Source organism: Balaenoptera borealis, assembly GCF_965194805.1.
Source record: "Balaenoptera borealis genome assembly, chromosome: 11".
NCBI lineage: Eukaryota > Metazoa > Chordata > Mammalia > Artiodactyla > Balaenopteridae > Balaenoptera > Balaenoptera borealis.
Genome location: NC_138868.1, coordinates 38,988,186 through 39,015,960, shown reverse-complemented (window position 1 = coordinate 39,015,960; position 27,775 = coordinate 38,988,186). Strand labels below are relative to the sequence as shown.

Genomic DNA, 27,775 nt, shown 5'->3' with positions numbered 1-27,775 from the left:
CGCAGTGGGCGGGGCCGCGGACCGCTCCCTCTTGCTGCCGCTAACCTGGCGCCCGCGGGAGAAAATAAGCACCTCACGGAGCCGCCTCCCAGTCACCCAGTCCCGGCGCGCTCTGAGCGTCTCCGCCCCCGGCCTCCGGTCTCGCTGGGACGCTCTGCCTCTCTTTCCCTCCTCCCCTCGCACTCATTTTGAGTAAAAATTCTATACGAGTGTACTACGCTCAACAGTTCACAAAGCTCCCTCAGGTTAGAGTTCCACGACAGCCCAGAATGGCTGACAGGACGGGAATTGCATCACCCTTTGATGGGGAAGAACTTGAGCCAGGGAGGGGGTGGAAAGGGTCCTGACCCAGTGTCTTAGGGCGAACTGTCTTTGGGCCCGCTTTGGTGTGCAGTTTGCAAAATCGGAGGGAGCTTCCTGGTGGGCGAGTGTAGTGTCTTGCATCGTTGCCGTCGCCCTCAGCGCCTGGCACGGAGCGAGAACACACACCCCGACACAACTAAGGAGGCTGGTTCTCACTGATTCCTGCCGGGGCGGCCTTCTAACCCTCAGCGCTCCCAGCATGGCCCTGGCCCGGATTCCGATCATCAAGGTAATAACCTGGATAATAACGGGATAATTTTCACCCACCAAAAATTTTCATATAAAATGGCTTTTATCAGACACCCTCACACACTACCGGTGGGAGCTAAGTAAGCACAATTTTCTGAAGGAAAATGTGGCAAAGCATATTAGGAATATGAAGATAGATACTTAGATATTTAGCTAGTAATTCCACTTCTATTCCTCTATCACAAGAAAAAAAATGGAACTATGCACAAACCCTTAGACTGCAAGTTATTCATTATGGGGTTACATATGATAGTAAAGAACTTAGAAACTACCTTAAAATCCAAAATCATATTGATTAAATTATATAGCCATGCAATTGAATACTAGGTTGCCATTAAAAACATGTTCTGGAAGATAGTAAATAAGGGAAATACTCATGATATGTCGTTAAAGTAAATATTATACCAATTTTACACACACACACACGCTGGGTGGTGGATTACAGGTCATTTTTATTTTCTTTTTTGTACTTTTTGTACATAACCCACATTTTCCAAGCCACACATTATCTTGTGGGTACAAATGGGGTCACATTAACGAAGATAATCCATATTCAGTAGTTCTTGACCCTTCTACTGACACAAGCCTCCAGTACTCATCACCGTTTATGCCTGGAGGCCCTGAGAAGTGTCTCCCTGAGCTCTTACAGTCCTTCCCATTCTTTCACTTCACCCACTCCTTGGTGTTTCTGCCTTAAGACCACTTAAGGGCAGCACCTCACCTTTACCTCTCCAGCCTGTGGCATCTTGAGAACAGGGAGGACCATGCAAATAAACATGCAAACTTTAGAAAGGCAAAGCAGCTCTTCGTTCTCAAGAGAACTCGATGTGCAAAATCTATACTGTTTGCTGACTGTTTTATGAGTGGCCTTTTTTATTCTGACCATTCCTTTTAAGCATGTGTAATATTGTAAAAATGGGACCCTTCCCATCGCCATTTTGGCTAAGACCCTAAGGTATTAAGTGCCAATACCTCCCACATTATAGAGTGAGGTACAAAACCACCAAAGCAGAACTTGTGAATGAGGTGTCTAGAAACCAGTGTATGACCTGCAGGCTATGAAAGAGGTTGGAGAGGCTGAGAGAGAATTCTGATAGGATGTGTGGCGGTAGTTATCAATGTGCTGTGAGTCTTGCCCATCTCGTGTCTAAGGAAAGGCATGCGTCAGCAGGGCCACTAAGAGAGCTTGGCATGTATCCCTCCAGACTGGGGCCGGGCAGGTTGCTGTCCAGTTCGTGCTGAGAAATGTCCAATGGCTTGTGGCCAGATAACTTCTCTGAGAGTTCAGCAAAGAGATTGATGCTTTGGAGAGGTCTTTCATGCCCAGAGGTCTTTTATGTCTTTTTTAAGACAAAGAATGTCTGAGTATCTCCCATGTGAGTGTTTCCCAAGCATGAGCAAATTGGCCAGGGGATGGTTTTAGACCCAGTCCAAGGGAATTTCTGGAGAGCTGAAGGGACACCCACAGGAGAGTTGACTACTAGATTCCTACAGGCTGAGCGAGATGAATTCAACAGCCCAGTCAAAGAGGTATGTTTACCCACATCAAGAGATCCCAAGAAATAAGAAGCGGGAAGGTGTTTCAAAACACCCACAGAGAATGAGTCAGCATTAAATGTTTACCAAGTACAGAAAGCACATATGCCAACTCACAACAGTATCAGACCAAAAAGAACTTCCTACTCCTTACCTCTTCTCTCCACCACCATTCCCAAACCCTGGAGAAGCCAGAGGCTTCTTGTGAGTAAGAAAAAAGGAGCAAGAAAATAAAGACACAAAGCACACCTCTTCCTTTCTCAGTTCTAGAGAAGAAGAAAAACTTTAACTTTAAAATCTAATGTTTTGAACTTTTACAGCACACTGGAATTTTAAAATACTGAAATGGGGTGGGGGGGAGAGGGAGATTAGAAGCTAAGGACTTAGAGTGAGCAGAAAATTCAAGACAGTGACCTGAGATTTCATCCAAAGGGGCAAGAAGGAACTACCCAGAGTCAGTTTTCATAGAGAGAGGGTCTGGAAGGATACAGTTTTTTCCCCAATTTCATCCCTTGAATATATATGCATCAATTTATATTAACTGTAACTTCAACTTACAGTTATATTATTATGTTATGTCCCATAATACAATTTCTTGGAAGTGTTGAGATGTGTTGAAATGCAGCTATGATTTCACCTATGTACGTACCACTGACTAGCTCTTCCCATTAGCAGCTTGGTTGAGTTGCAGTTCTTGAATGGAGCTAGATTTAAATTGGTATCACTTTCAGGTGATTTGTCTTCCCATAAGAGGAAAATATAAAGTATTTCAAGTATACAGAGTATCTCTCTATACTATACAGGTTAGGAAATTTTTTCTTTTAGATGATCTTATTTGATCCTCTCAATAGTACTGGTATGATAAGTATTGTTGGAATCGTTATTTTATAGATGAGAAAACTGAGGCTCAAAGAAGTTAAATGAGTTACTCCAAGGTCAGATTTCCACTTTAAATAAAGGCAGATTAGCTAGCTACAGACCAGTTCTCTCACCAAAAACAATTAGAAAAACTGGGGGAAAATATTTTTTAAATCTGTTTCAAGTCATCGGAGAGCTATCAAAGCAGCCAGAACTTGGAGGGCCAAGATCTAAAAGCTGAGAGATTATATTTGGCACTACTTTTCTGCTTGAAGCATTTGCTAATTAGCAAGCAGTGACTTGGAGCTAAGAAACTGGGCTGAAAGCAGCAGCTGAGAAGCTGAGAAACTGAACAGTACTGTTAGCAATTTTATGGTGTCGGGAGGTGGGGGGGAATGAGAGTAAAGGAGGGGAGAAAATTAGGAGTCCAGGGTCCCCAAGGAGAAGCCCTGGTACACACATGTAGCTTTCCTTTGAGATCCCTAAAGGGCTGCACCCTAAGAGTAGAGGTGAACTGGAAACAAACCAGCCCTCACAAAGACTGAAACGCAGCTTCAAGTTGGCTTAATCCCTGCTAGGACTAAGACGAGCTTCCCCTGCCATTATACGCTATCTGCTTGATGCAAAAGTTAATTCCCTCTGAAGGAAGATAAAAATCATCCAGAAGCTATGGGGATCTCTGATTAGGAGATTAATGATTCTTTACATATGGCTAATGTTTCTTTTTACAAGTCCTCTCACAACATAATTCTTACAGTAACCCAGTAAAGTAGATTTAGCTCACTTTACAGATGAGGAACATGAGACTGAGACTTTATCAAGAATTCCAAAAAGTGGTTTCTAGGTTCCAGGTGTGTTTGGCTCCCCTTACCTTACATATTTATAGGCTTTCTGAGAAGTATAAGGATCTTACAGATTTCTGAAACTAATGAAATTGCTAATATACATTTAAATCAGTTTTTAACATACATTTGACAAAAAAAATGCTTAGTGAGTACATGAATTTTGTGTCCTTTTATTATCCAGTTGAATAACAAACTTGCAAGTCATAAATGTATATCATATAGTAAAATAAAGACGACTGAAATAAGACCACAGTATCTTTATACATTTTCTAGAAATTAATATATGAACTCTATTATGTGTTCTTTTAGACAATTCCAGGATTTTTTATTTTTTCAGTTTGGAAGGCAATTTAAAAATGAACTATAATTCTGTATACTTTGGTGTGTCATAACCACTGTATAACTCCAAATGACAAAATAGGCAGATTAAGAAATGCAGGCAACTGACAACCAGATTTTGGAGCATTCTTCAAAAAGTCAGGAAAATACCATCTATGTCTCTGAGTAATAACTCACTGATTAAGAATTATGAACCACACTTTTGGTTCAATTCTGTTCTCATATATTTGAAGAAATATATTTAAAATGCATGAAAACTCTAAGACTCTCAGAACTCCTCATTTACCAAATATCATAAATTCAGAGGTTAGAAGAAAGAACTGAAACCAATCATTAAATATTTCCATTATTCTGAAGATGTGAATTATAATCGTTGTGTCTTTAACATTTACTTTAGTGTGCTTTTATCATAGAGTGATTTGAAATACCATCATTTAAAAATTCAATAACTAAGATTATTTGCAATGATCAAAGTTATATGAAAATAACCAAACCAGATACAGTATGCATGATTTGTTGTTATTTGCTATCTATCATAGTTTGCTTCATAGATTTCCTTGCAACCAAATACACTAACTATAAACTACCTAACCAATATTTCAAAAGGTTTTAGATTAGCTGACTTAGATCTAGTACTATCAAAGGTATACTTAACAGTTGATCAGCTATTAAAATTTATAAGTAATGTAAAAATCTGAAGTAGCATGAATTATTCTTCCTAATTCTATTTCCTTGTATAACACAAAATGAAATAAATTTTTAAGAGTTTTTAAAATAATTTCCTTTGAGGCCTAAAAAGGATTAAAATACCTAGTTGTCTGTTGAAATAAAACATGTTAAATGGTATTCAATTTGACTATTAATGTGAAAAAATTAAGGACACGGTCTTTAAATAGCTGACTAAGAATGGGAAATTGGCTGAAAATATGACCCTTAATACAAGTAATAGAAATGAGATCACTGGGAGAGGAAACTGATGGGGCACAATATTCTGGTGATTCTGAGTTTCTTTTCGGACCTATAGAGTTTAAGATACTTGGCAGGGCTGCCATGTTGCATAACCCCGTTTCATTCTAATGAATGGTGCCACAAGAAGTTACACAACATTGGCCTAATTCATGGGACATCTAGATGGAAATATCTGGCAGGCAGCTGGATGTAAGGGGCAAAAACTCAAGACAGATGTCAGGGTTAGAATTGCAAATATGGGAGACATACGAAATAAGAAAGTCATGGACACGGATGACATCTCCCGTGAACAGAGAGCAGAGAGAGAAGAAGGCTAAAGACAGAAACTTGAGGAAAGTCTTCCTTTAGTGGGTGGGGGGAGGAAAGGAGCAAATTGAATAGACACAAGCCTATCCTGGGGATTCCAGCTTTACCGCTTTATACCAAGCCTGTTCCCTGTACTACACCGCTGATACCACATAAAAGCCAGTGTTTGCAGCCTTCATTATTACAGTGTCAGTCCTAAAATGCTCTTCTTGGCTTTTCTTACACCATCTCCTCCCCATTTCCCCACACTCGACTGTCACGCCTGGCCTTCCTATTTATGGTCTCACCTTATACCTTGGAAATAAAGTGCTTGGCACTGCTTTTCCAACTTAAACTTTGCACGCCTCTCATCTGTCTCAGTTTGAACTCTCCTTTTGACAACACTGTCTCCTGCTAACCTGAGGATATTCTCTGGGGCTGCATGTCGGAGTTCAGGGCCTTGCAAGTTCCCTTTGGCCTCTTGAGTAGGACAGATAATGTAAAACATATGCAATGCCACAGAAAGAAAAGAGTTTCAAGGAGGATGGTCACTCGGGCAGGGGCTCCCTAGTGCCTTCAAAATAAAGTCACAAATTCTTCACCTGGACTTAAGGATTATACTCCAATCAACCTTTCTAGACTTAGATACTCCTTTTTCCCTACAAGACACTACACTTGAAAATAGACTATTTGCTCTTTACCAGGTATGTTTCATATTCAAAGGCCTCTCTGCTTTTGCTCAGGCTAGCAGCAGAGACAGCTGATCCCCTATTAAATTTGGGCATGTGAATGTGACCAAGCTTGGCACAAATTCAGTTATAAGTAAGCTATTGTAGAAATAAGAGAATCTTAAGTAACAATATGGATCAGCTCCATAGTAACCACCAAGGTATTTTAAGTGATCATCAAAGTCATTTTACTCAAGAAGAACTGGGGAAAATAAAATTAGGCTATACATCACTAAAGCTGTTACCAAAAGAAAAAAAAAAGTAGTGGCTAGAGTATCCAGGTACACATTTTCAAAGACTAATGGTCCATTAAGGAATAGGAATAGAGAATATTATTTGGCTGCTGTTCCTCCACAACCAGGTCATCAAGCAAAGCAACAGTTGGCCCACAGGCCTCTGAATGCTCAGATGCTTTCGGGATTAGGACTGGCAACTGTCAGATGCTCAGCTGCCTGCTGACTTTAGCAAGGGCATCACTGACAACATCAAGCTCATGCTGCAGCTCATTCATGGCACTGGTTATGCTCTTGGTGTCCTTCAAGATCTGAATACTCCGTGTATACGGATTATACTTCACTCCAAATGGACGCCTGATTGTTTTGGTAAATTCTCTATTTAAGAAAACAAATATGAGGCAATCAATTTCTAGGGAGAAAATGATAAAAACCAAATACTGTCCGTTAGTCTAAAAATTAACATATCTAAATCTTGTGTATACTTCAAGTCCTTTCTCAAATGCCATTAAGCTTTCCCTGTTCCCCTAGCTGGAATGAATTGCTCCTGAATAAAATGCAGAACAGTGTTTCACCTGTATCTCTTTAAGGCTTCCTAGTTGTTATATAGTAATTTGCATACAGTTTATTTTTCCTATTAGATTATAAACTCTCTGATAGGAAGGAATAGGAAGTAACCAATTTCTCAGTGTATCTGACTCATATTTGCAACACTGAACATCATTATAAACAACACACCCTAAATATTTACTGTGAAAGAGAGATGTGTTACAGGCAAAAGGTGCCTGGTGGGCTTCTAATTATCCAGCTGCTTACTTCTGTGACTTGTCACCATTATTGGACCTATCTTTTGCAGAGGAAAATTAAGGCATGAGGAAGATATACTTTACCTCATCTTCTCCTTTGCATCTTCAAAGCTTTCAGATACAAAGTAGACATCCTGAAAAGTTGTGATGAGACACTCCTGTTTGCAGGTAATCTTAGGATCAAAGGGCTTTACTTTCACATGTCCAGAAAGTGCGTGCTAGAGGATGAAGAGTCAGTGAATCAAAGGATACTATCTATTTTCATGATCACATTCTACACACATCTGCCAGAGCCAGCAAAACAAATGGCTTGCTATTCCCTATAAATGCCCCAAGACAACTCCATTGTTCTAACACTCTTCTCCATGTAGGAGGTACCCATGGATCTTTATTTATTTATTCTTGCATTATGACATCTGCTTTCTACCCTGCACTAGTTATTCCTATACATGACTTGTACCCACCAGCAGGTGGTAGGCTCCTTGAGAGAAAGACTGTACCGTGGACAATATTTCATGCACATCCACCACTCAACAAACATAAGTTCATTCCTTTATTGGATAAGTAATACATCTCAAAGAATTCCCTAGAAATTACTGAAGTTGTTGCTAGCACACCAAAAATGGTGAGGAAACAGCAAGACTTTGTTTTAAAATACTTTTTTATTTAAAAGATATAACTACATTCTGAATAGTTATCTATATCTATTCAGAAAACTTAGGAAATAGAGAAAAATGCCTCTTAGGTAATGTTTACTGCCACCCCAAGTATTTTCCACAGTAAGCTCTTATTGAGATCCAGAAACTAGGGCTTCCCTGGTGGCACAGTGGTTAAGAATCTGCCTGCCAATGCAGGGGACGTGGGTTCAAGCCCTGGTCCGGGAAGATCCCACATGCCTCAGAGCAACTAAGCCCGTACGCCACAACTACTGAGCCTGCGCTCTAGAGCCCACGAGCCACAACTACTGAGCCCGTGTGCCACAACTACTAAAGCCCACGCACCTAGAGCCTGTGCTCCACAACAAGAGAAGCCACCACAATGAGAAGCCTGTGCACCACAACAAAGAGTAGCCCCCGCTCTCCACAACTAGAGAAAGCCCGTGCGCAGCAACGAAGACACAAGGCAGCCAAAAATAATAAATAAATAAATAATAAAAATAAATTAATTAAAATCCAGAAACTGTTTCAGGTCGTATCAATTACATTAAGTGAATATGGTTATGTGCAAAGATTTACAGCTCTTACTTTGAGTTCACTGATGGAAGAAAGTAAGCCGGCACCGAAGACTCTTAGCTGTCCCTCTTGTTTACATAGACCAAACTCCACAGTGAAGAAGTAGCACTGCAAAAGGACATCAGTATTACTTTCACATCCTGAAGGACTCAATTTAAAACAAATTACAACTCTTAGTCACTGACCCAAAGTACCCTGGAATAAAATCCAAGACCCCCAGGATAGCTCACAAGTATTTCTACAATCTGGCCTAGTTCCAAACCAGACTTCTCAAACTTTTGTTCCCAGAACTCTTATATACTCTTAAAAATTACTGAGGAGGGACTTCCCTGGTGGTCCAGTGGGTAAGACTCCACACTCTCAATGCAGGGGCCCGGGTTCGATCCCTGGTCGGGGAACTAGATCCTGCATGCATGCCTCAACTAAGAAGTCCGCATGCCGCAACTAAAGATCCCACATGATGAAACGAAGATCCCCTGTGTGGCAACTAAGACCCAACACCGCCAAAATAAATAAGTAAATAAATAAATAAATATTTTTAAAAAGTTACTGAGGACCCCAAAGACCTTTTGTTTATGTGGGATAGAGCTAGCTATATTTACCATATTAAAAATGTAAACTGAGAAAAATTTAAATGTTTACTAATTAATGTCAAAATTATAATAAACCATTTTATGGTAACACAAATAACATTTTAATCAAAAGTAACTATATTGTACAAAAAAACGGTAAGAAAAGTTACACTGTTTTATATTGTCACAAATCTTTTTAGTGTCTGGATTGATATTATTTAATGTCTGGCTGGAAAACAGATGGATTCTCACATCTGCTTCTGTACTAAACCTGTCACAATAGGTTGTTTTGGTTCAAGTATGTAGAGAGAAGTCAGCCTCACACAGATAAGTAGTTGGAAGAGGGTTGAATATTGTAATAGCCTTCTCAGGTAATTGTGGCTATTCTTCTTTGACACAACATCAAAACTCAGCAAGTGGTAGTTTCTTAAAGTACAGCTGTAATGTGGAATCTGAAACCATATCAATGAACTCTGTCTCTCACATTAAAATCCACTCTGCATTTTGAATGGATCTTTTACTCAAGGACCCTGTGGGGTCCCCAAACCAGAATTTGAGGGCACTGTTCTAACCATCTAGCCTATTTCACACCACCTCCCCGACCCTCACACACTCTGCTCCAGCTTCTTATCATTTCCCCAGGTACACCAAGCACCTCCTGTCTTTCCTTGTGTGCCCTCATCCTGAGATGCTCTTCCTTCTTTTCCTGGCAGGTGAAAACATTACTCATCTTCCCAGGGCTGGTCCAGATGTTCATCTTCCATGAAACTTTCCCCAGGCAGTTCTCTGCACTCCCAGAGCACCCTGCCTGAGCTTCTCTACAGATCTCCTCTCATTCTAACATAAGTGTCTGTGTATAAGTTCCTTGAAGGTGGGAACCAGGCCTTATTCATCTTTGTATTTCCAGCATGTTTTGTACCTAGTGCTCAAAAATATTTTTAGCATCATTTTTAGGGAACCTATCATTTTTACTAAAAAAAGAAGGTATACCAACTGTTAACATTATTGTATTCTAGTGTTCTCTGTTTCTCTGCCTTTTTTTTTTTTTTAAAGCTCAGGTCTTCTTTGGATAAGCCTTAAATTTTTACATCTTCCTTTAATTTTATTTAAATTATTTAAATTAAATTAAATATGAGCAAAGACAAATTTTCTAATGCTCATCTTGAGTAGGTACTTTTAAACTACACAAATACCCACATCCCACCCCAGTTAAAGATTACTGATCTATACAGCTATTTCCAGATTTATACCGTTGCCAGTTTTTGAACAGCCTCTTCTGAAGCTCCAAGAGAAGCCAGGCCAATTTCTTGGGAGAATTGAGCAAAACTAGGTTCAGCCAAAAGGGGGACATGACCCAAGAGTTCATGGCAGGTATCTCTGAAAAAGAGGTACAAGTTGTCACACTGTGACATTTAACATAAATGCATAATCAACCATTCAATCAAATCAAAACCTGATGTTACTTTTATTCAAATTGATCAGGTGGTATTACTTTGGAAATGGACCACAAAGGACACTATTACAGTAAAGGAACTATTTTGGTTCAAAACCTTGGCCACTCACAAACATACGTACATAAGTTCATACAAATACGCACAGACATCCACATGTCAACCCCACCAACCCCCAAACCAGGTCTCTGCTCAAATGTGACCTTCTCAGTCAGTCCTTCTCTGATCACCCTTTTCAAAATAGAAACACCCACCCACACACAACTCTGTCCTCTTTCCCTACTTTATTTTTCTCCATGGTACTTATAACCATCTGAATTTTATATATATATATATTTACTTGTTTGTTTATTATCTATATCTCCCATTGGAATATAAGCTCTATGAAGGCAGGAAACTTTGATTTTTTTCAGTCTTACATCCCCTATGCTTAGGACAGCACTTGGCACCTAATAGGTTGTCAATTAACAATAGTAATAATAATGGTTAACATGTATAGAGCATGGAACATGTATTACATGCCAGGCACCATTCAAAATGCTTTACATGTGCTAATTCGCTTGATCCTCACAAAAAATCATGACGTAGGTACCATAATGATGGATGGATGCTGCAGTAGAAGTACTTACGGCTCTGGGGTATAGAGGGGATCTGAACTGTGTCTCACATACTGTGTGCAGTGAAAAACTCGAAAGGCTAAACCTGATAAGAAATCTCTTGGTGATAAGTAACCAGCCACGGGACGGATGGAAAAACCTGTGCGCTCTGCAAAGCAAAGGAGAAAATCTTCACTAGAATAGACTATTTACTGCAACATTTTAATTCTGCCAGTGGCACGAGGTAACACTTTGAGAGAGAACATGAAACTAAAATGTATCATACATGCACTTCGGGGAAGTCATAATTATTAAGCACTTACCATGGCCAGGCAATGGGTTAGATTTTTTACACATCACATCTCCTTTCATATTTACAATATGAGTTAAAGTTTAGTCTCCTCATTGTGACAACTATAAAACTAAGGCTCAGAGACTCAGTAATGTGCCCAAGGCCACACAGTAGATGATAAAGGTAGGATGAGAACCCAAGCCTTACACTACACCTTGCTGTCTCCCTGAAGGGCTTAGACTATCCCCTAGACAATCTTTTTTTTTTAAAAAAACTCACTAACAAGATCTATTAATTTAGATCAGAACCATTTTTGAAACTATGTCATTTTTAGCCAGTACTACCTCTTGTAGTTTCTTTATTTTATCTAAACTGGATGGTGCTCTTTCATTCCCCAATACCTGAGTCTGCATGCCCACTGTAAAAGTCACCTTCCACTAGGCTGCAGTGGCTCTGGGGACCTCTATAAGCTCTGATCTTGTCCTTCATTTCAAACTCTCACACTCTGGTAATTCCAGTTCCACCCCAATGCTTTGTACTTGGATTCTCCCACTCCGATGGGCAAAAGAATTTTTCACAAAGATGGAAATGTTCAACATCTAGCCTATTGCTAGCCACTAGCCACATGTGGCTATTGAGCACTTGAAATGTGGCTAATGTGGTTGGGGAACTAACATTTTGATTTACATTCATTTTATTTGTTTAAACTTTTATTTATTTATTTTTGGCCGCACCACGCAGCATGTGGGACCTCAGTTCCCCAACCAGGGATGGAACCCATGCCCCCTGCATTGGAAGGCAGAGTCTTATCCACTGGACCACCGGGAAGTCCCTACATTCATTTAAATTATTTAAACAACCATGGTTGTCTAGTGGCCACCATATTTGCCAGGGCAGGTAGCCCCTTCCAACTCGTGTTTTGTTTGAACTGTCTTTTAATATTGGTTTCTCTCTTTGACACTTTCCCTTGAAACACCTTTAGCAACAAGCTCTGCAGCCTGCTCAAGCTCCAGACCCCAAGTGACCAGCTTTCAGTTTCGCATCTATAACAAAATATTTCCTCCAGATCGCATGCAAGTGTGATTTGATAACAACTTCTGTAGCATATGCTAGTCCATCTTCGTTAAGCCACACAAGGTCATGTGCTTTGGTTCTCTGCCATTCTGAATCACTATTTTTTTTAAATCTAGTTTTTATAGGAACCACTTATATGAGTTCTTCCCTTGTAAAAACTATATTGCCCTCTCCTGTTTAGTTCTTAGTTTTGTGTATAGTGGTTGAGTAATGAGAATTATGGACTTGAATAAATATGTGTATTTTTATAACAGTCTATATAATAAATTCAAAGATAGTAATTTCAGATCATGATGGAAATAAGATAAACTCCCTTTGAGTCAAAAACATAATGCCTATTTTTTCCCTAAGGTTCTAATCTGCTGAGATCAAAGGGGGATATTTATTTTTCTTACATATTGTAGATCCTGGAGATCACTGATCCTTTTACTTCCTATACTAGTGAGAAAAAATAAGGAAGCCTGGACCAAATAAGCATGATGAACTAAAAGGAGCAAAATTGTCCTTAGTCTTTGTTTACGCTTCTACTAACATATCATCTTCTTTAGGAAAATGATAGAATCTTAGTGTGGAAAGGGGCTTCAGCGATCATCTACTCCAACCTTCCCGAAGGTGCCTGAATCTCCTCTATCACATCCCTCTAGTGGGTGTGGAACTTTTGCATGAACATTTCCATGGATGTGGAACTAACCATCTCATGAGCCTGTCCCATTTTCAAATGGCTCTTTTAACAGGATGTTCTCCATTTCGAACTAAAAGTTTGCTGTTTCTATCCTACTGTCCTTTACTTCAGAGCCACATAGGAATCCCTCTATAACATAAGACGACCTTCAAATATTTAAATAAATCTATAAAGTCCCCTAAATTTCCAGGTTAAACACCCTGAGAATCCTTCAAATTTTATTTATATGATACATTTTCCAATCCTCTTACAATTCTGCTCACTCTCCTCTACATTTGCTCCAGGTTATGAATGTCCCTCTTCAAATGTGGTGCCTGGAGAACTGCCAGGACAGAATACAGAAAAATTCTGACCTCCCAAATAACTGGACTTTAGTCCTCTATTAAAAATTCTACTGTGATTGAAATGGAGTTCAATATTTCCCTTACAAAAAATTAATCAGTTCATTACCTTTTAAAAAGTTTGAGACATCTTCCAATTGTGGGATATTATCTTCCCGGTATCCACAGTATTTAGAAAGCAAAGGTAAGTTTTTGAGATACTCTCTGCAGGCATGGGTTGGGTAAAGTTTGTTGAGCTCTCGGAACACAGTTCCCCAGGTCTTAATCTCCTCTTCAGTGAATTCAACGTTAGGAATGGGGTCTCCACTAATGAGATAAAGAGAAGTTATCTTGAATTAGCATCCATTAAACAGTAGCATGTATCTTGTTTTCTATTTACTATATAGGCATAATTTACTCCATTTATTTCATTAGTTCAAAGTTGAATAAGTTATTTTTATAGTACACTTACTGTTTATAGTTCATAGCCAAGTCTGCAAAATACTTTCGTCTTTTACGATAGACATTGTCTTTGAAGCCCTGATAATTAAAGAAAAGTTTTTAAATATGCATAAAAAATACTTAACAGATGATTTAGAAAACATTTCATAAACCAGAGTATGCGAAGAGGGTAGTGGGGGTCAGGAAAGGGTCCCTAGCAATGACTCCTAAGCTAAAAGAGGAGTGGAGAGAGCCAGGTGGAGGAGGACAGAAAGCACAGCACCAAGGACAGCACAGAAATGAAAAACAGTATGTTGTGCCTAAGAAAATAAAGGTAATGCAACGTTGCTGGAGCCTGGAGAGTGAGGTGGAGTATGGTGAAGACTAGTTACAGGTCTGCTAGTAAAGGTCTGTTTGAGAGCTTGGATTTTAGTCTTGGGGTAATTGGAAGCCATTGGGTTTTTTTAAAAAAAAAATAACAGCTTTATCAATATATAACTCACATACCTTAAAACTGACATTTTAAAGTGTACAACTTAGGGGGGTTTAGGATATTCACAGTGTTGTGCAACCACCTCCACCATAATTTCAGAACATTTTATCACACTGAAAAAAAACACCCTACTCATTCGCAGTCTATCCTCATTTTCCCTCACCCCCAGCCCTGGCAACCAGTAATCTACTTCCTGTTGCTATGAATTTGCCGGTTCTGGATATTTCATGTAAAAGAAATCACACAATATATGGCCTTTTGTGACTGGCTTCTTTCACTATCACAGTGTTTTCAAGGTTCACCCCTGTTGTAGCATGTTGAGTAATTCATGCTTTTTTAATGGCCATTAATATTCCATGTTGGGGACATACCATGCTTTACTTATCCATTCACCAGTGGATGGATATTTGGGTTGTTTCCACTTTTTTGCTACTATGAATAATGCTTCTACGAACATTTGTGTAGAAGATTTTGCGTGGACTTATGTTTTCAATTTTCTTAGATCTGTACTGAGGTACCATTGGTGGTTTTTAGGCACAAGAGGGATAACGGTCACACTGAGGCTTTAGATCGTTCTAGTGACTATGAGGAGGACAGGTTTGAGGCGGCAAGGCTGGAGGCAGGAAGACCAGTTAAGGGATGTGGTAGTAAGAATAAACAAGGAACAAATTAAAGAAATATTTTGGAGGTGAAAATCAGCAGGACTTGGTAGTAGGTCAGTAAAACTGATTTACACACCTTTCCGTAAACATGCCCCAGATTTTCTTGCCTCTGAACCTTTGCTCATTTGGCAATGAACTGTCCTTCCTCTCCATCTCTTTCCTGCCAAAATTCTTTAAGGCCAAGTTAACGAGGTTGCCTTTCTCTGACCTCTTCAGCTAGAAGTGTTTACTCTCTTGTGTATATCTCAAAGCAGTCTGTCCATGCCACTTAGCACACTTTTCATATTTAAATCTTGTATGTGTGTTTATATATATGTGTGTGTGTGTGTGTGTGTGATTTACTTTTTCAACTTGACTAGAAGCTCCCAGAGGGCAGGTACAGCAAATTATTAATTCCAATACTTACTCAATACGATATTATAGAATAAATGGATGGATCGGCTGGGGGTTGTCTAAGGCAGTATACGGTCACATTCACACAGCTAATAAGTGGTAGAAGCTAGATTAAATCCCTGGTCTGTGCGACTCTACTGCTGACTCTCTTCTCTCCTCCCCTCCTAGGATCCTAGAGCTCCATAAGAAGTCCTAATGCTCTAGACTTACTAATTCTGCAACTCATGCCTGTACTGTATCCCATATGATTTTCCAAGGAAACAGCTTCCTAATTCATCAACTGCATAATAAACCAATTATGCTGGGCAGTGTGGGTGATGATTTTCCCCTTCCTATCTTTACTCCCCTCTCCAATAGCCCATGCCCATTTTGATAGAAACCCACTGCAGATATGGTGTTCATTGTAGTGTAATTCTTGGAATAGCTCTTAGTGATAAGAATTCCAGGCATGATACAGATGTTTTGGAGCCAATGAGATTGGATGCTCTTCAGTCACTTGGTTTGAAGTCCACCAACATGAAAGACTAATAACACTTCCTGAAACCCAGATTAATCGAGATCCTATTTAGTCTAGAATAAGCACTTTCTCCAGCAAAGAAAAATAATACCCTTAATTTTTTAGTTTGCTTTAAATTATTTTCATGAAAATATTTATGTAAAATATTTACAGGATGGTCAGCCTCCAGTTCGGATCCATACATCAGAACTCTGTTAGCACAATGGTCCAGGTCAGAAATCTTCTTTGGAAACCAAGGAACAGTTTCCATACCTGAAAAATACAAAAAACAGTAACAGTTGAAGAGACCATCTTAAATTAGGCAATAAAGAAGAAGAAATTAAGAAAGTCATAAATGCATTTGGATGAGATTTTTAATTTTAGCTTGTACGTTGAGGCACAATGTATACAAGTAAATTGGTCTAGTTTTAATAAGTAAATCTTATTCAAAGTTTTTGAGTTTAAAAATATTTTGAGCCTTAATTTCCTAAGCATTGCAGAAATGATGTACTTTAGTAATAGACCAAAAGTTCAAAAAAATTTAAGCTACATATTTAGCTAGCCTTAAAAAGTAAGGCTAATTTTTAATTAGCAAATTTAATTAAAACTCTGAATGTTTATTTTTGTTGATTAAAAGGATCCTAGAGATCATTTATGTCTTTGCCACTTTGATCTTCTCACTATCCCTCATACATACACGCTCTCCTAAAACTCTGAGTTTTTGTGAATGCTGGTCTTCTCCCTGGAATACCTATCCCATGCCACATCCTGCTGCACCTCATCCTTCTGTTTTCTTGAGACTATCCTTCTCCTCCTTCAGGACCCAAATCAAATGAGCCTTCCCTGACCCTGTAGGTGGTGCTAATTCTCTATCATCTGGGTTCCCATGACTATGACTCCAATTCTCTGAAAGCTTTTACTATGTTTTACTATAATGTATCTGCATATGGCTGTCTTACAGAAAAGAATGGGAACGACTCCAGGGGTAGGACTATTTCTTTTTGTATCCCCATTTCTTAGTAGAAATATCTGATACAAGTTGGTGTTCCCTAAAAATCAGCTGAACCATTTAGACTCTATAAAACTCTTCATTTTATAGATGGGGTAACCAAAGTCCAGAGAGGTGAAGTAACTTATCCAAGATCATTCATCTCTAATGGAACAGAGAGGACTAGGACTCAATTCTTCTTGCTCCAGTTTAATGCTCTAACATACCCAGAAGTGATATTCAAGAGATTTAGCAACAAAACAACAGGGGCACCAATCACTCAAAATAGACACAAGCAGAGTCCCAGGCTCCTGCTCTACCAGGTGTTAATCCTCTAGTTGTTTGTGGTGGGCATAGGACTCCTAGGGGAGAACTGGGGGCACATGGGTTTCAGGCATGGTGAGGAGCACTTAAGGGACTCAGGGGAAAAGCTATCTGCCAGCCAGACGTGGACGTAGAATCTTGATATTTTAATACCTTATACAGCCATATGAATACATAACAGATGAATATCAGCCCTGATTACACCCAAATATTGTGACATAATCTGAAGGGATTATTTTAAATTGAGTACCATATATAAAATGTGACTGATTTATCCATTTGTCTCTTGCCCCAAGTAAACTGCAAGGATTTTTTCACAGTAGAAGATTTTAGATTATCTCTGTGCTACCTGAGTATCTGAAAACTTAGAAGCTTTCCATTTGGTTTTGGTGGAAGTGAGGACAAGGAAGAATGTTGTATTGCATATATAGAGTATTTCACATCATAGTTGTCAGTAATTGTCAACATTCTCAACAAATTCAAATGTTCACTTAATATCTGCTAGGTATCTGCCCTGTAAGAGTTACTAAGTGCTCAAGGATTGGGAATTGGAGGTTTGTGAAATCAAGAAATGCCTGATGATTTGGAAATTGAGATAACAATGGATTTCTAACTATTCTAAATTCTTTCTTGTACTCAAGTTTTCCTTTTCACTTCTCTCGCCCTTGATAAAATGTTGCTTTATAATTTTTCTTTAGCATTTTGAGCAATTACATTTTGTATCTTCTTCATTATCAGATTGTAAGCAATTTGAATAGACAGTGTTTTATTTTTACTTTCATGCCTTCAAGCTAAACATAAGATAGGACACACATTATGAACTTAATCTTCTGAGTAGTATTTTCACTTTTCAAACTTACCATCTTCCTTCAGAGTAAAATTATCTGGTAGATTCACAGAGAGAACATTAGTATGAGACTTCAACAGATGAAAAATATCATTCAGTTGTTCTCTATTGATATCACAATCAACAAAAATCTCAAACTCTGAGTTTCTTCTCTTTGATTTTCGGGACTCAATATGTAACAGGTTCACATGCTTCTCCTGTGGAAAGCAGAGGATGAAGATTATACATGACTGCCTCAAATGGTTATAGTCTCTGAGCAGATTACTTCCATTACCACTAAAAATCAGTCTCATCACTTGTCATAATAGCCAAAGGGAAAAAAGGCTGTTTTTAGTGCCATCAACAGCAAAATAATTCCCCCTGAATATTAGGTACTATTCAAAAAAAGTTTGAAAAATTCATCACACCCTCCAGAATCTAATTAAATTAACACCAAGTAGAAAGTCCCTCAGGTTGCCAGAACTGATTGGCCTTCAAATCAAAAGACTTAGTCTCCTAGATAAAAAGAACCCTTTGAAAATTCTCACAAATAAAGGCTAGGTTTTTTTTTAAGTGATCTAGTGTTAGTCCTTTAAAAAGAAAAGTCTCCTTTGCAATAATGCGTTTAATACAATTAGATGAACAGCTTGAACATGGAATATTTAATACCTCCAATATCTTAAGCTACAAACTCAGTAACCAGCTGAATCAGATTGCTACTTCTGATCTCTTCGCGTGCCAGCCTGAGCTGTGGGGTGCCATATGTGTAAACCTGTGGGGGGAAGGTATCTTCTCTTACCAATCTGGGTGCTGAGGAAAAGCCCTGGTGACATAATCATGAAACATAAGAATCAGTCACCCAACAGTTTTCTTCATCTAAAAAACGAGAAAGTTAGAGTAGATGATCTCCAATACTAACCAGATGAATCTAAATTAACTTAGTGAACACCTGTGTAGCCAAGTAATGGCTGTGAAGCATACAAAGAAGGGCAAGACGTACAAGTAGTTTACAATCTAGTTGACTAACACATGAAAGACTAAGAGAAAATACAAATAGTGAGTGTTCAGGTGCAGAAGATTTTCAGAAACGGGAAAAAACATCAGGAGTTTGAGAAGGTAGAAGGTTCTATGGAGCAGATAGGAACTGAGATGAGTCTTAAAAAATAGATAGAATAGGAAGACAAAGGGAAGAAGTAAGATTCCAAACAGGAGGAACTTGTATGAGCAAAGGTAAGAATGAGATAATTATCAGGGAACATTAACTTGATAAATAAGAAAGGAGAGTGAATGTCAGGGATGTTGGGAAATTGGAATAGGCAGGGTTTATCCTGGAATGTAGACTCTATCATGGAATCAATACAAGAGAGCCAGTTATAAAATATATTGGAATTGATCAGGAGTAAAGGAGGGTTTTATTGAATCTATTTCTTATGAATTTTTAGACTAAGTATATTCATAAATATTTTCCAAATGATGACTTGAATAAATATAAAGCTATAAATTATGTTTTTGGAGAAAAAGACACAAAACGTCAATTCTTCCTAAAGTAATCTAAAATTGAGTGCTATCAAAATGAAAAACTTGATGGAATTTGGTGAGGAAATGTAACTAAATAACTTAAAAGTTATTTAGCTTCTTTTCTTCTTACCTGGAAGAAAATTTAGTCAAGAAGGTCTAGGAAAATTCAGGTAGAGTTAAAGTAACAAGTGAGACATTCCTTATCAGATATTTCAATTACAGCAACAGAGGCACAGAGAGGTTAAGCAGTTTGCCCAAACGCACACAGCTAATCAGTGTAAGAGCTGGAATTCAAACTCAGGCTGTCTAGCTCCATTGTCTATGCCCTTAAAAACTATGTTGTAATCCTGTTGTACGAGAAAAGAAGAGTCAGAATAATGGATAATATGGCTCTTCTTTGAACAAGATTTACATCATCTTCATAATGAAAACACTGAAGACTGATATAGCCAAAAATTGGGGCATAACTACGTTGTGAAGATGGGGGGAAGGGAAGTTGAGGGGCCGCTGGAAAGCGAGCTGTGCCAAGGAAGCTAACCCTTCACTTCCGCTGGAGAAAATCAATAGGTAATATCTACAAATGGAAAAACCAAGGAATAGCAGCAGAATAAGCATATTGTTTATAAATATGGACACTACTACGAGAAAATATAATTAAAAGCGTTGAAGATGGTTGCCCCCTATAGGCAGAGGATAAGTAAAAATAGGTGGATTCACGCCCACAACACCATTGCAGCAGTCAGAAGAACGAATGACATGGATATGTAGCAGCAAGGTAGGTCTTCAAAACACAGTGCTGAGTACAAGAAAAAGTGTATGTACAATAACATTTATATAAATTACCAATCCATGCACAGGCAAAAACTCAACATAGATTCTAAGTAACATAAAAAACAATTCAGTGTGTAGATCAAACGTATCAGAGCAGTTGTCTATCAGAAGAGAGAAATGGAGATGGAATAAAACAGGAGGAAGCTGTATCCATCAGTGATGACAGTGTCCACGTGATTTAAGGAGTGTGATTAGCTCAACCCTCTGCACCTAGGTCAACATAAAAATTAAATGGAATTTAGGAATGAAGAGAGATGAAGCAGAAGACTGCTATTTTCTTTATAAGCTTTATAGTGTGGGGTTGACTTTTTAAACCATGCACAAGTATTATTTGATGAAAGACAAAATAAAAAAGAAAGTTGATGGAAGAAATATAGGTATACTATTTAAAGACTCCAAGGTAATCAAAAGAAGAGCTTGCAGTAATCACGTAATTATCAAATATGGGGAGGAGAAGGAGGAAGAAGGGACGGAAGTATCAGTATCAGTATCATTCACAATAGAGAGTAAATAAGTATCATGTAAATTGATAATTCAGAGAGATCAGGACAATATTTAGACATTATAAATTCACCACTAAAAGAACTAAAGAACAGAAATAGTTAAAAGAGATTGCCTCTAGGGAGTGGAACTGAGGTGCTGGGTAAAAAACTGGTGCTTTTTATCACAAACTCTTCTAGACTATTTGTTATATTTAGAATTTTAAATTCTTTGAAATATTATTTTCAAACTGCTATTTAATAGTATATCATATGGATATAAATCTGATTTCTAAATAGCTAACATTTATTGATAATTTACTTTGAACTATCCTAAGCACTTGAAATATATTAATTTTATTAGTTCTCACAGTGACCCTGTGAGGTAGGTAGGGCCCTCATTTTATAGATGCTAAGGTGAAACGCAGAGAGGCTAATTAATTTGCCCACCATCACACAGCCAATAAGTGACAGAGCAAGGATTTGAACTCAGGTGGCCTGCCTTCAGAGCCTACAAGCTTAATACCAATGATGTTCTAGTAGTATAATTTAACCTGTCCCATACCTTAGGACAAGTAGTTTGTTTATAATTTTTTAATTCCTATAAATAAATCTTTGTGTCTCTTAAACTGGGTTAGGTCTCCCAGTTCAATGCTATCATAGTACCTGGTTCTTCTCTTTCAGGTCAGTTTACACACATGTAATCATTTGTTTACTGAAATTATTTGTTTAGTGTCTGTCTTCTCCACTAGATTATACACAACTGTGAGGGCTGGAACTGTGTCTGCTTTGTTAGGGTACACACCTTCATATCTAGCAGGACACGCTGCACTTAGTAAGTACTCAGTAAAAATTCCTGTTCTAACTGACTGACCCTGATTTCCTTAGGATAGATTTATGGAAGTAAAATTACTGGGTCAAAATATGTGAACATTTTAAACTCACAATACATATTACCAGATTGTTTCCCTACACATCACATCAATTTTCCCTCACACTAAAGGTGTATTTAAGGGCCAAATGCACTGAAGCTTTGACAGTAGGGAGTAGTATAATTGTAGAATCTTTGTTATTTTGCTATATAAAATAATAGCATTTAATATATTATTAATGTACCATTAAATAATATCATTAAAATTTCAATATTTCATTTAATTAAAATAAAATTAAAATTTGCTTCTTCAAAATCTGTAAAGTGAATCTTTCCTCCCCCATTTCTTAATTAGTTATTTGTACCTCCTCTTCTATAAATTGTTTGTATCCTTTGCCCATTTGATAGAATCGAGCAGTATTTTAGAAATGTAAGTGTTTAAAACATTTCTGTAGTCCACCTCTGAAGAATTTACAAATAATCTTACAGACCCATTTTATAACAGTTTTATGCAGAAATACAGAGACTGCTTACCTGGAAGATTTTCAGTGCTTTTATAAGTCCTCCAACTTCATTCTTTAAGGAAAAAATGAGAGTTGCTCTTCCCTTTTCTAAGGAAAGATCTTTGTTTTCCTTATTGTCTTCAATCATGATGAATTTGGTGTACGTCTCTAAAAATAAAGTATGAAAATAGAGAGAAAGTTCTAAAAAAAAAAGTTGTACAATGTAGACAATATTTGGTAGCATAGATAATATTTGAAACTCAGACAATATCTGATAACATTAACCAAGTTTTAGTTTCCTCACCTGTAAAACATGGATGTACATATATACTTTGCAAAACTGTAATGAGACCACAATAAGCTAAAACATTGCCTAGCATGTGCCTAGAATATAAAAGGCATACAATACATGTTAGTAATTTTCTTTTTTTTCTAATCCAATCCTTTCAGGGCATGACTCAAGCCCATGGGTTTCTTGCAGTCTTCCTGACTGTTGTGGCCCGAACTGGGCACTCTTTCTGTATGAAAGCCTACCTCCTCTCCCCTTACAATTTTAGCACTTTATTATACTGGGTCTTATTTTTAGTTTCAGATGTACAACATAGTGATTCAATATTTTTATAGATTATATTCCATTTAAAGTTATTATAAAATATTGGCTATATTCCCTGTGCTGTACAATATAATCCTTGTAGCTTATCCATTTTATACATAGTAATTTGTACCTCTTAATCTCCTACCCCTATTTTGCCCCTTCATCCTCCTCTCTCCCCACTGGTAACCACCAGTTTGTTTTCTATATCTTAGCAAACCAAGAGGTGGGTAAGGGAACTGATATTTGTCAAATGTCTATATATATCATGTACTAATATTATCCCATATAATTCTCATAAAATCTTGGTGGAGGGGGATAGGAATTATATTCATTTTATAAATGAGAAAACTGAAGCTCAGAGAAACTAACTAACCTGTCTATGGTCACACAGCTAGAGAATGTAAGAACACATATTTAAAACTGTGTCCTTCGGGGGTGGGGGAAGGGTAAGCTGGGATGAAGTGAGAGAGTGGCATTGACATATATACACTACCAAATGTAAAACAGATAGCTAGTGGGAAGCAGCAGCATAGCACAGGGAGATCAGCTCACTGCTTCGTGACCACCTAGAGGGGTGGGATAGGGACAGTGGGAGGGAGGCTTAAGAGGAAGGGGATTTGGGGATATATGTGTGCATATGGCTGATTCACTTTGTTGTACAACAGAAAATAACACAGAATTGTGAAGCAATTATACTCCAATAAAGATGTATAAAAAAAATAAAAAATAAATAAAAAAAATAAAACTATGTCCTTGGAAATATGAATGTTAACATATGGATCTAATTTCACAAGAATTACCCTAAAAATGTTCAGAAAGGCAGAAAGTAGAACAAAATTCCTGGAATCTAGTTGAAAGCTGACTTCTCAGATGAACTAGATATCTACTTTGGCATCTCTCAACCACTTATTTACACTGCAAAACAGTGTAAGGAGATATCTAATCACTGTCTAACATTTGTCAGTGTATGACCTTGGGCACACTACCTAACTTTTCTAATACAGCAAAGTAACCAAACAGTTAACCGAAACTCATGGCATCCAAAAACTCCCTTATACATTTTAAAACACATAATGTGACTTGGTATTCTGGTGTTTTCCCCACAGAGGAAACTAGGCTATTTCAGGTACCAAGAAGAGACTGAGATATATAATTCAAAATTTAACAAATACTTACTGATTCATTGAGTTTAAAATCAAAACTGCTTAGATATTTCTAATTGTGTCAATTTATTCTCTACAACTAAAACAATCTCTATGTCAAATGCTTTAAAACCAAATGACCAGTTAAACTTAATAATAATGTGGATTTTTCTGTGATTCAAATGATTACTAATGGTAAAACAAATGAAATTTCAACCCAAGCACATTTACATACCATAGTCAGTGTTAGGGCAGTAAAGATTAAAAAACAAAGAAGACTGTTTGCCTCCAAGGAATTCATAGATTTATTATGAGGGAAGGGGAGGAGGAGAGACTGACTTTCCAGTAAGGCCAAATAAGGAGAAGAGAACGGTATCCTGAGATCCCGGCTATGATATCTGAGGAGCACATGAAACCCCACCTACTTCCCAACCCCGTGACCAATATCCCATGAGATTCTGAAGATGATTGGAGATGACTTCTGGCCCATCCCTAAGTCTCTGAGCAGAAGAGATTTATGGATGGGAAGCAAGACATCCTGAGAGAGATTTTCAGCTTCAAAGGAATTGACCGTTTCTTAAGGTAAACTTAATTATACACAGGAAATTCTGAATTGGTGGCTCTGGGGCTAAAAATTCAGGGATGGTCTCAGATACGCATCCTTAAAATGCTTTTGGAGATGTGAAAACCTTTGGAAACATTTCTTACGTGTCTAACTATCCCTCAAAGACCATGCACTTTTTTTTTCTTCCAGAGTATGGGTGACTTTGTCCTATAGTATACAGTTGCCAACAATAAGAGAGATGTAAAATAATAAAGCAAATTGCTAGTAATAAATCCAACTACAAATCCATGTAGGCAAGCTATAATTTCTATGTGCATTAATTTCCTTATTTGCAAAATTGGATGGAGGCTAATTAGCACCAATTTCGTGGCTATAAGGAGGAGGAGTATAATATATGAAACCCTTAGAACCGATGCTGACCTACACTAAGTACTCAATAAATATTAGCTCTAATAATGGGAAGTGCATCCCAAATTTCCCAATCTTCAAAAAAAGAAAATGTTAAATGTAATAAAGTGGACATTCTAAACTTTCCTGGCTAAAAATTTTTCTTACCCTGGGAATTAAGCATTCACAAGATAGTTATAAACGTATTTCTTATAGTAACAAGCACATGGAAAGGTTGTGTTATGACATAAAATTTAAGTATTCTTTTGTCTTAAGGTGATTTTCAGTTTCATTAGTTTATTTATTATGAAACCCCTAAAGTGTATTAAGTTCCAAATCTCAAGTGAATAATTTAGCAATTCTTTTGCAAACAAACAGATGAAGACTCCAAAGTACAATTTACTGAATCAGCCTATATTTACTGAGTCCCCATTTTCCCTCATATTGTCACCATAACACGCTGAAGTAAAAGGATTCTGCAAATATAACCTATTTCCTGTTCTACCACTATTTTCATAATGTAAGCAAACTTTAACAACTGGGAGCAAGGATCAGAGAACAGGAAAGAAAAGTGATTTTTGCCAGTCAGTGGTAACACCAACAGAATTTCAGATCTCCTGATAGTTCATCCTTCAACGATCCCTCAGAGCTTAGAATGCTCTTCATATAAAACTATATCAAGATTTTCTTTCACATTTCAAAACTGACCCTTAAGCTCCCCTGGCAGGAGCCATTATAAGAGGGTACTAATAGTCATGGCTAATCTAACTCCAACCTTTTGGGGTTCATAATTCTCTTTTTCCCCTGGTTCTAAAATGGATCTAGTTTTGCCACCAACATTTCCCTAATGGGTGGGGGTAAAGGAAGGTGAAGGATACATGAATGGAATATTTATGATGAGTAAGGCATTTTACATTGAGATTTGGAAATATTCCTATCCCTCTTGTTAAGTCAATGTAAGAATGAAGTTTCTCAAAAGGAACTTCTGCTTAGAAACTAGAAGAAAAGAATTCTCACTCCTCCCCCACACCCACCCCAAAATAAGCTTAAGAGCACAAGGCTTTGACCTTTACTAAAATTTGGCCACAGCTTGGCCTGATAGACAGAACTTATGAAGCATCTTTATTCTGCTTTTATCGTTACTCCCAAACCCCTTTCAGAACCTCAGCATTTCCTCCATCACTTTTTTCCCTTTCCCTCTTCCGGCTACCTACCCCCTCCTACTCCTTCAGGGGCAAAACCCACAGTACTAGCCTGGTAAGATAAAAGGCTATGAAGTGTCCAATAGGTCACACTTGTTTGGATCCATGTCTCATGAAGAAGTATATATTTTACTTTTAAAGCAATACTCTAATAGGCCAATGCCAGCTGGTACTTCCCCTTTTTCTGTGAGAGGCCGGGAGTCATTCTCCTATCGAATTTCCTGACCTGACTAAAGATGCACTGGTGTGCAGGACCTGCCATTGGAAATAAGGAACACATACCAAGAAGTCGGTCAGAAGATCAATAGCCCCTTAATATAGTAGAGGTCAATTGACTAACTCTTTTCTCCCCTTAGTTTAATCAGTAACAGTGTAATTTAAATTTCTATGATCTAGGAAGCACAAAGCACTATCGAATTAAAGTATTTTGAAAGCATGGATGCTGTTTGAAGACAGAACTAAAAGCTTTGGGAAAGACTGGTGTGAAAGGAGAGAATCCTCCAGAGAATCTTGATTTTCTTTTCTGAATGGGGGAAGGGAAAGAGGCTGAAAGTAAAGATGAAATATAAAAGAAAACATGAAAAGCATTATTGCAGGAAATAATGGCACCAGCAAAGAAAATGGAAATAGAAGATACATCCCTGCCTGAAGATAATCTAATATGATAATAATATGTGTACAAATTAACTCCAGTGATCAGATTCATAGGCCACAGATTATAGCTTTACAGAACCATTTATAGTTAATTTAAGCTGTGCTCACTTCTACTTTTAAACCAAATAAGTGAATTCCATCTTTCTTTGAGAATTAATTGACAGGCACAAACTTTCACTGGGCTAGAAAGTTCGACTCTAGTCTTCTTCGCCCAAGTCAACTAGAGTAGAGCATCAGTGGGGAGTTAATTTTAAACTCCTGAAAACCAAATGGTCAGAGGCAAGGTTAAACTTACCTTGACTATTAACAGGATCTGAACTACTAGGTCCTATGCCTCTTTGTCAGTTGTAACCTTGCACCCCAGCTCTTAGCCCCATGTTGGGGTGGAGGTGAGGAGATGTGATGCTGAAAAGCTTTGCCTCAGAGACTCCCTTTTCTTTGGGGGTGTCTAAGGGAAGCTTCCCTTTACAGGAGGAGAAGGGAAAAGGAGATGCTGCCATTTGACAGAGAAGAGAAGGAAGAACGTGTCTGTTTCTGCTAGCATAGAGGAAGCACACTGACTTGGGTTCAAGTCTGAACCTCAGTTTCCTCATCTGTAAAATTCAAGAGCTATCTACCTCACAGGGTTTGCTGGGGAGGTGAAATCAGATGACATGTAAAGAGCCTGTTTCTGGCACACGGGAGGCCCTCAAAAACAGTGTCTTTTCTCACCAGAGGGTAGGAGGAAAGGAGAAGAGTGAGTGACCACAGGAGTACGACTTTGATTTCCCAGGCCCAGCTCCCCACGGGCATTATCTCCTGGAGGATGACCCTGCCTCTTCCTCGAGCCAGCCCAGTGCCCCCAAATCCGCGACGGTGGTCCCTGGTCCCGGTGGGAAGGGGCCACCCAACTCACCTCGGGCGCCGCTAGCAGGGAGCTGGGTCAGCCCACAGCCTCGCGCTGCCCGCCTCTTATAGAAGCAGGCGTCGGGGCCG

The 27,775-nt window shown here is 38.3% G+C and overlaps 1 protein-coding gene across 2 annotated transcripts; it reads right to left on the bottom strand.

The window, feature by feature from the left end:
* Positions 1–19: 19 nt before the first annotated feature.
* Positions 20–27,714, bottom strand: TPH1 (tryptophan hydroxylase 1). Of its 2 annotated transcripts, XM_082342480.1 has the most exons (11): positions 27,696–27,714; positions 22,287–22,423; positions 18,088–18,271; positions 16,088–16,188; positions 13,903–13,970; positions 13,561–13,757; positions 11,096–11,231; positions 10,266–10,392; positions 8,456–8,551; positions 7,296–7,429; positions 20–6,783 (listed from the first exon to the last, which is right to left on the bottom strand). In XM_082342480.1, exons 2-11 carry the CDS (start codon positions 22,401–22,403, stop codon positions 6,609–6,611), a joined length of 1,335 nt encoding a protein of 444 aa, XP_082198606.1. In that variant the 5' UTR covers positions 22,404–22,423; positions 27,696–27,714; the 3' UTR covers positions 20–6,608. The 2 variants fall into 2 exon arrangements, with proteins under 2 accessions (XP_082198606.1, XP_082198607.1); XM_082342481.1 differs by lacking the exon at positions 27,696–27,714 and having other exon boundaries at positions 18,088–18,929; positions 22,287–22,343.
* Between the last annotated feature and the right edge of the window lie 61 nt (positions 27,715–27,775).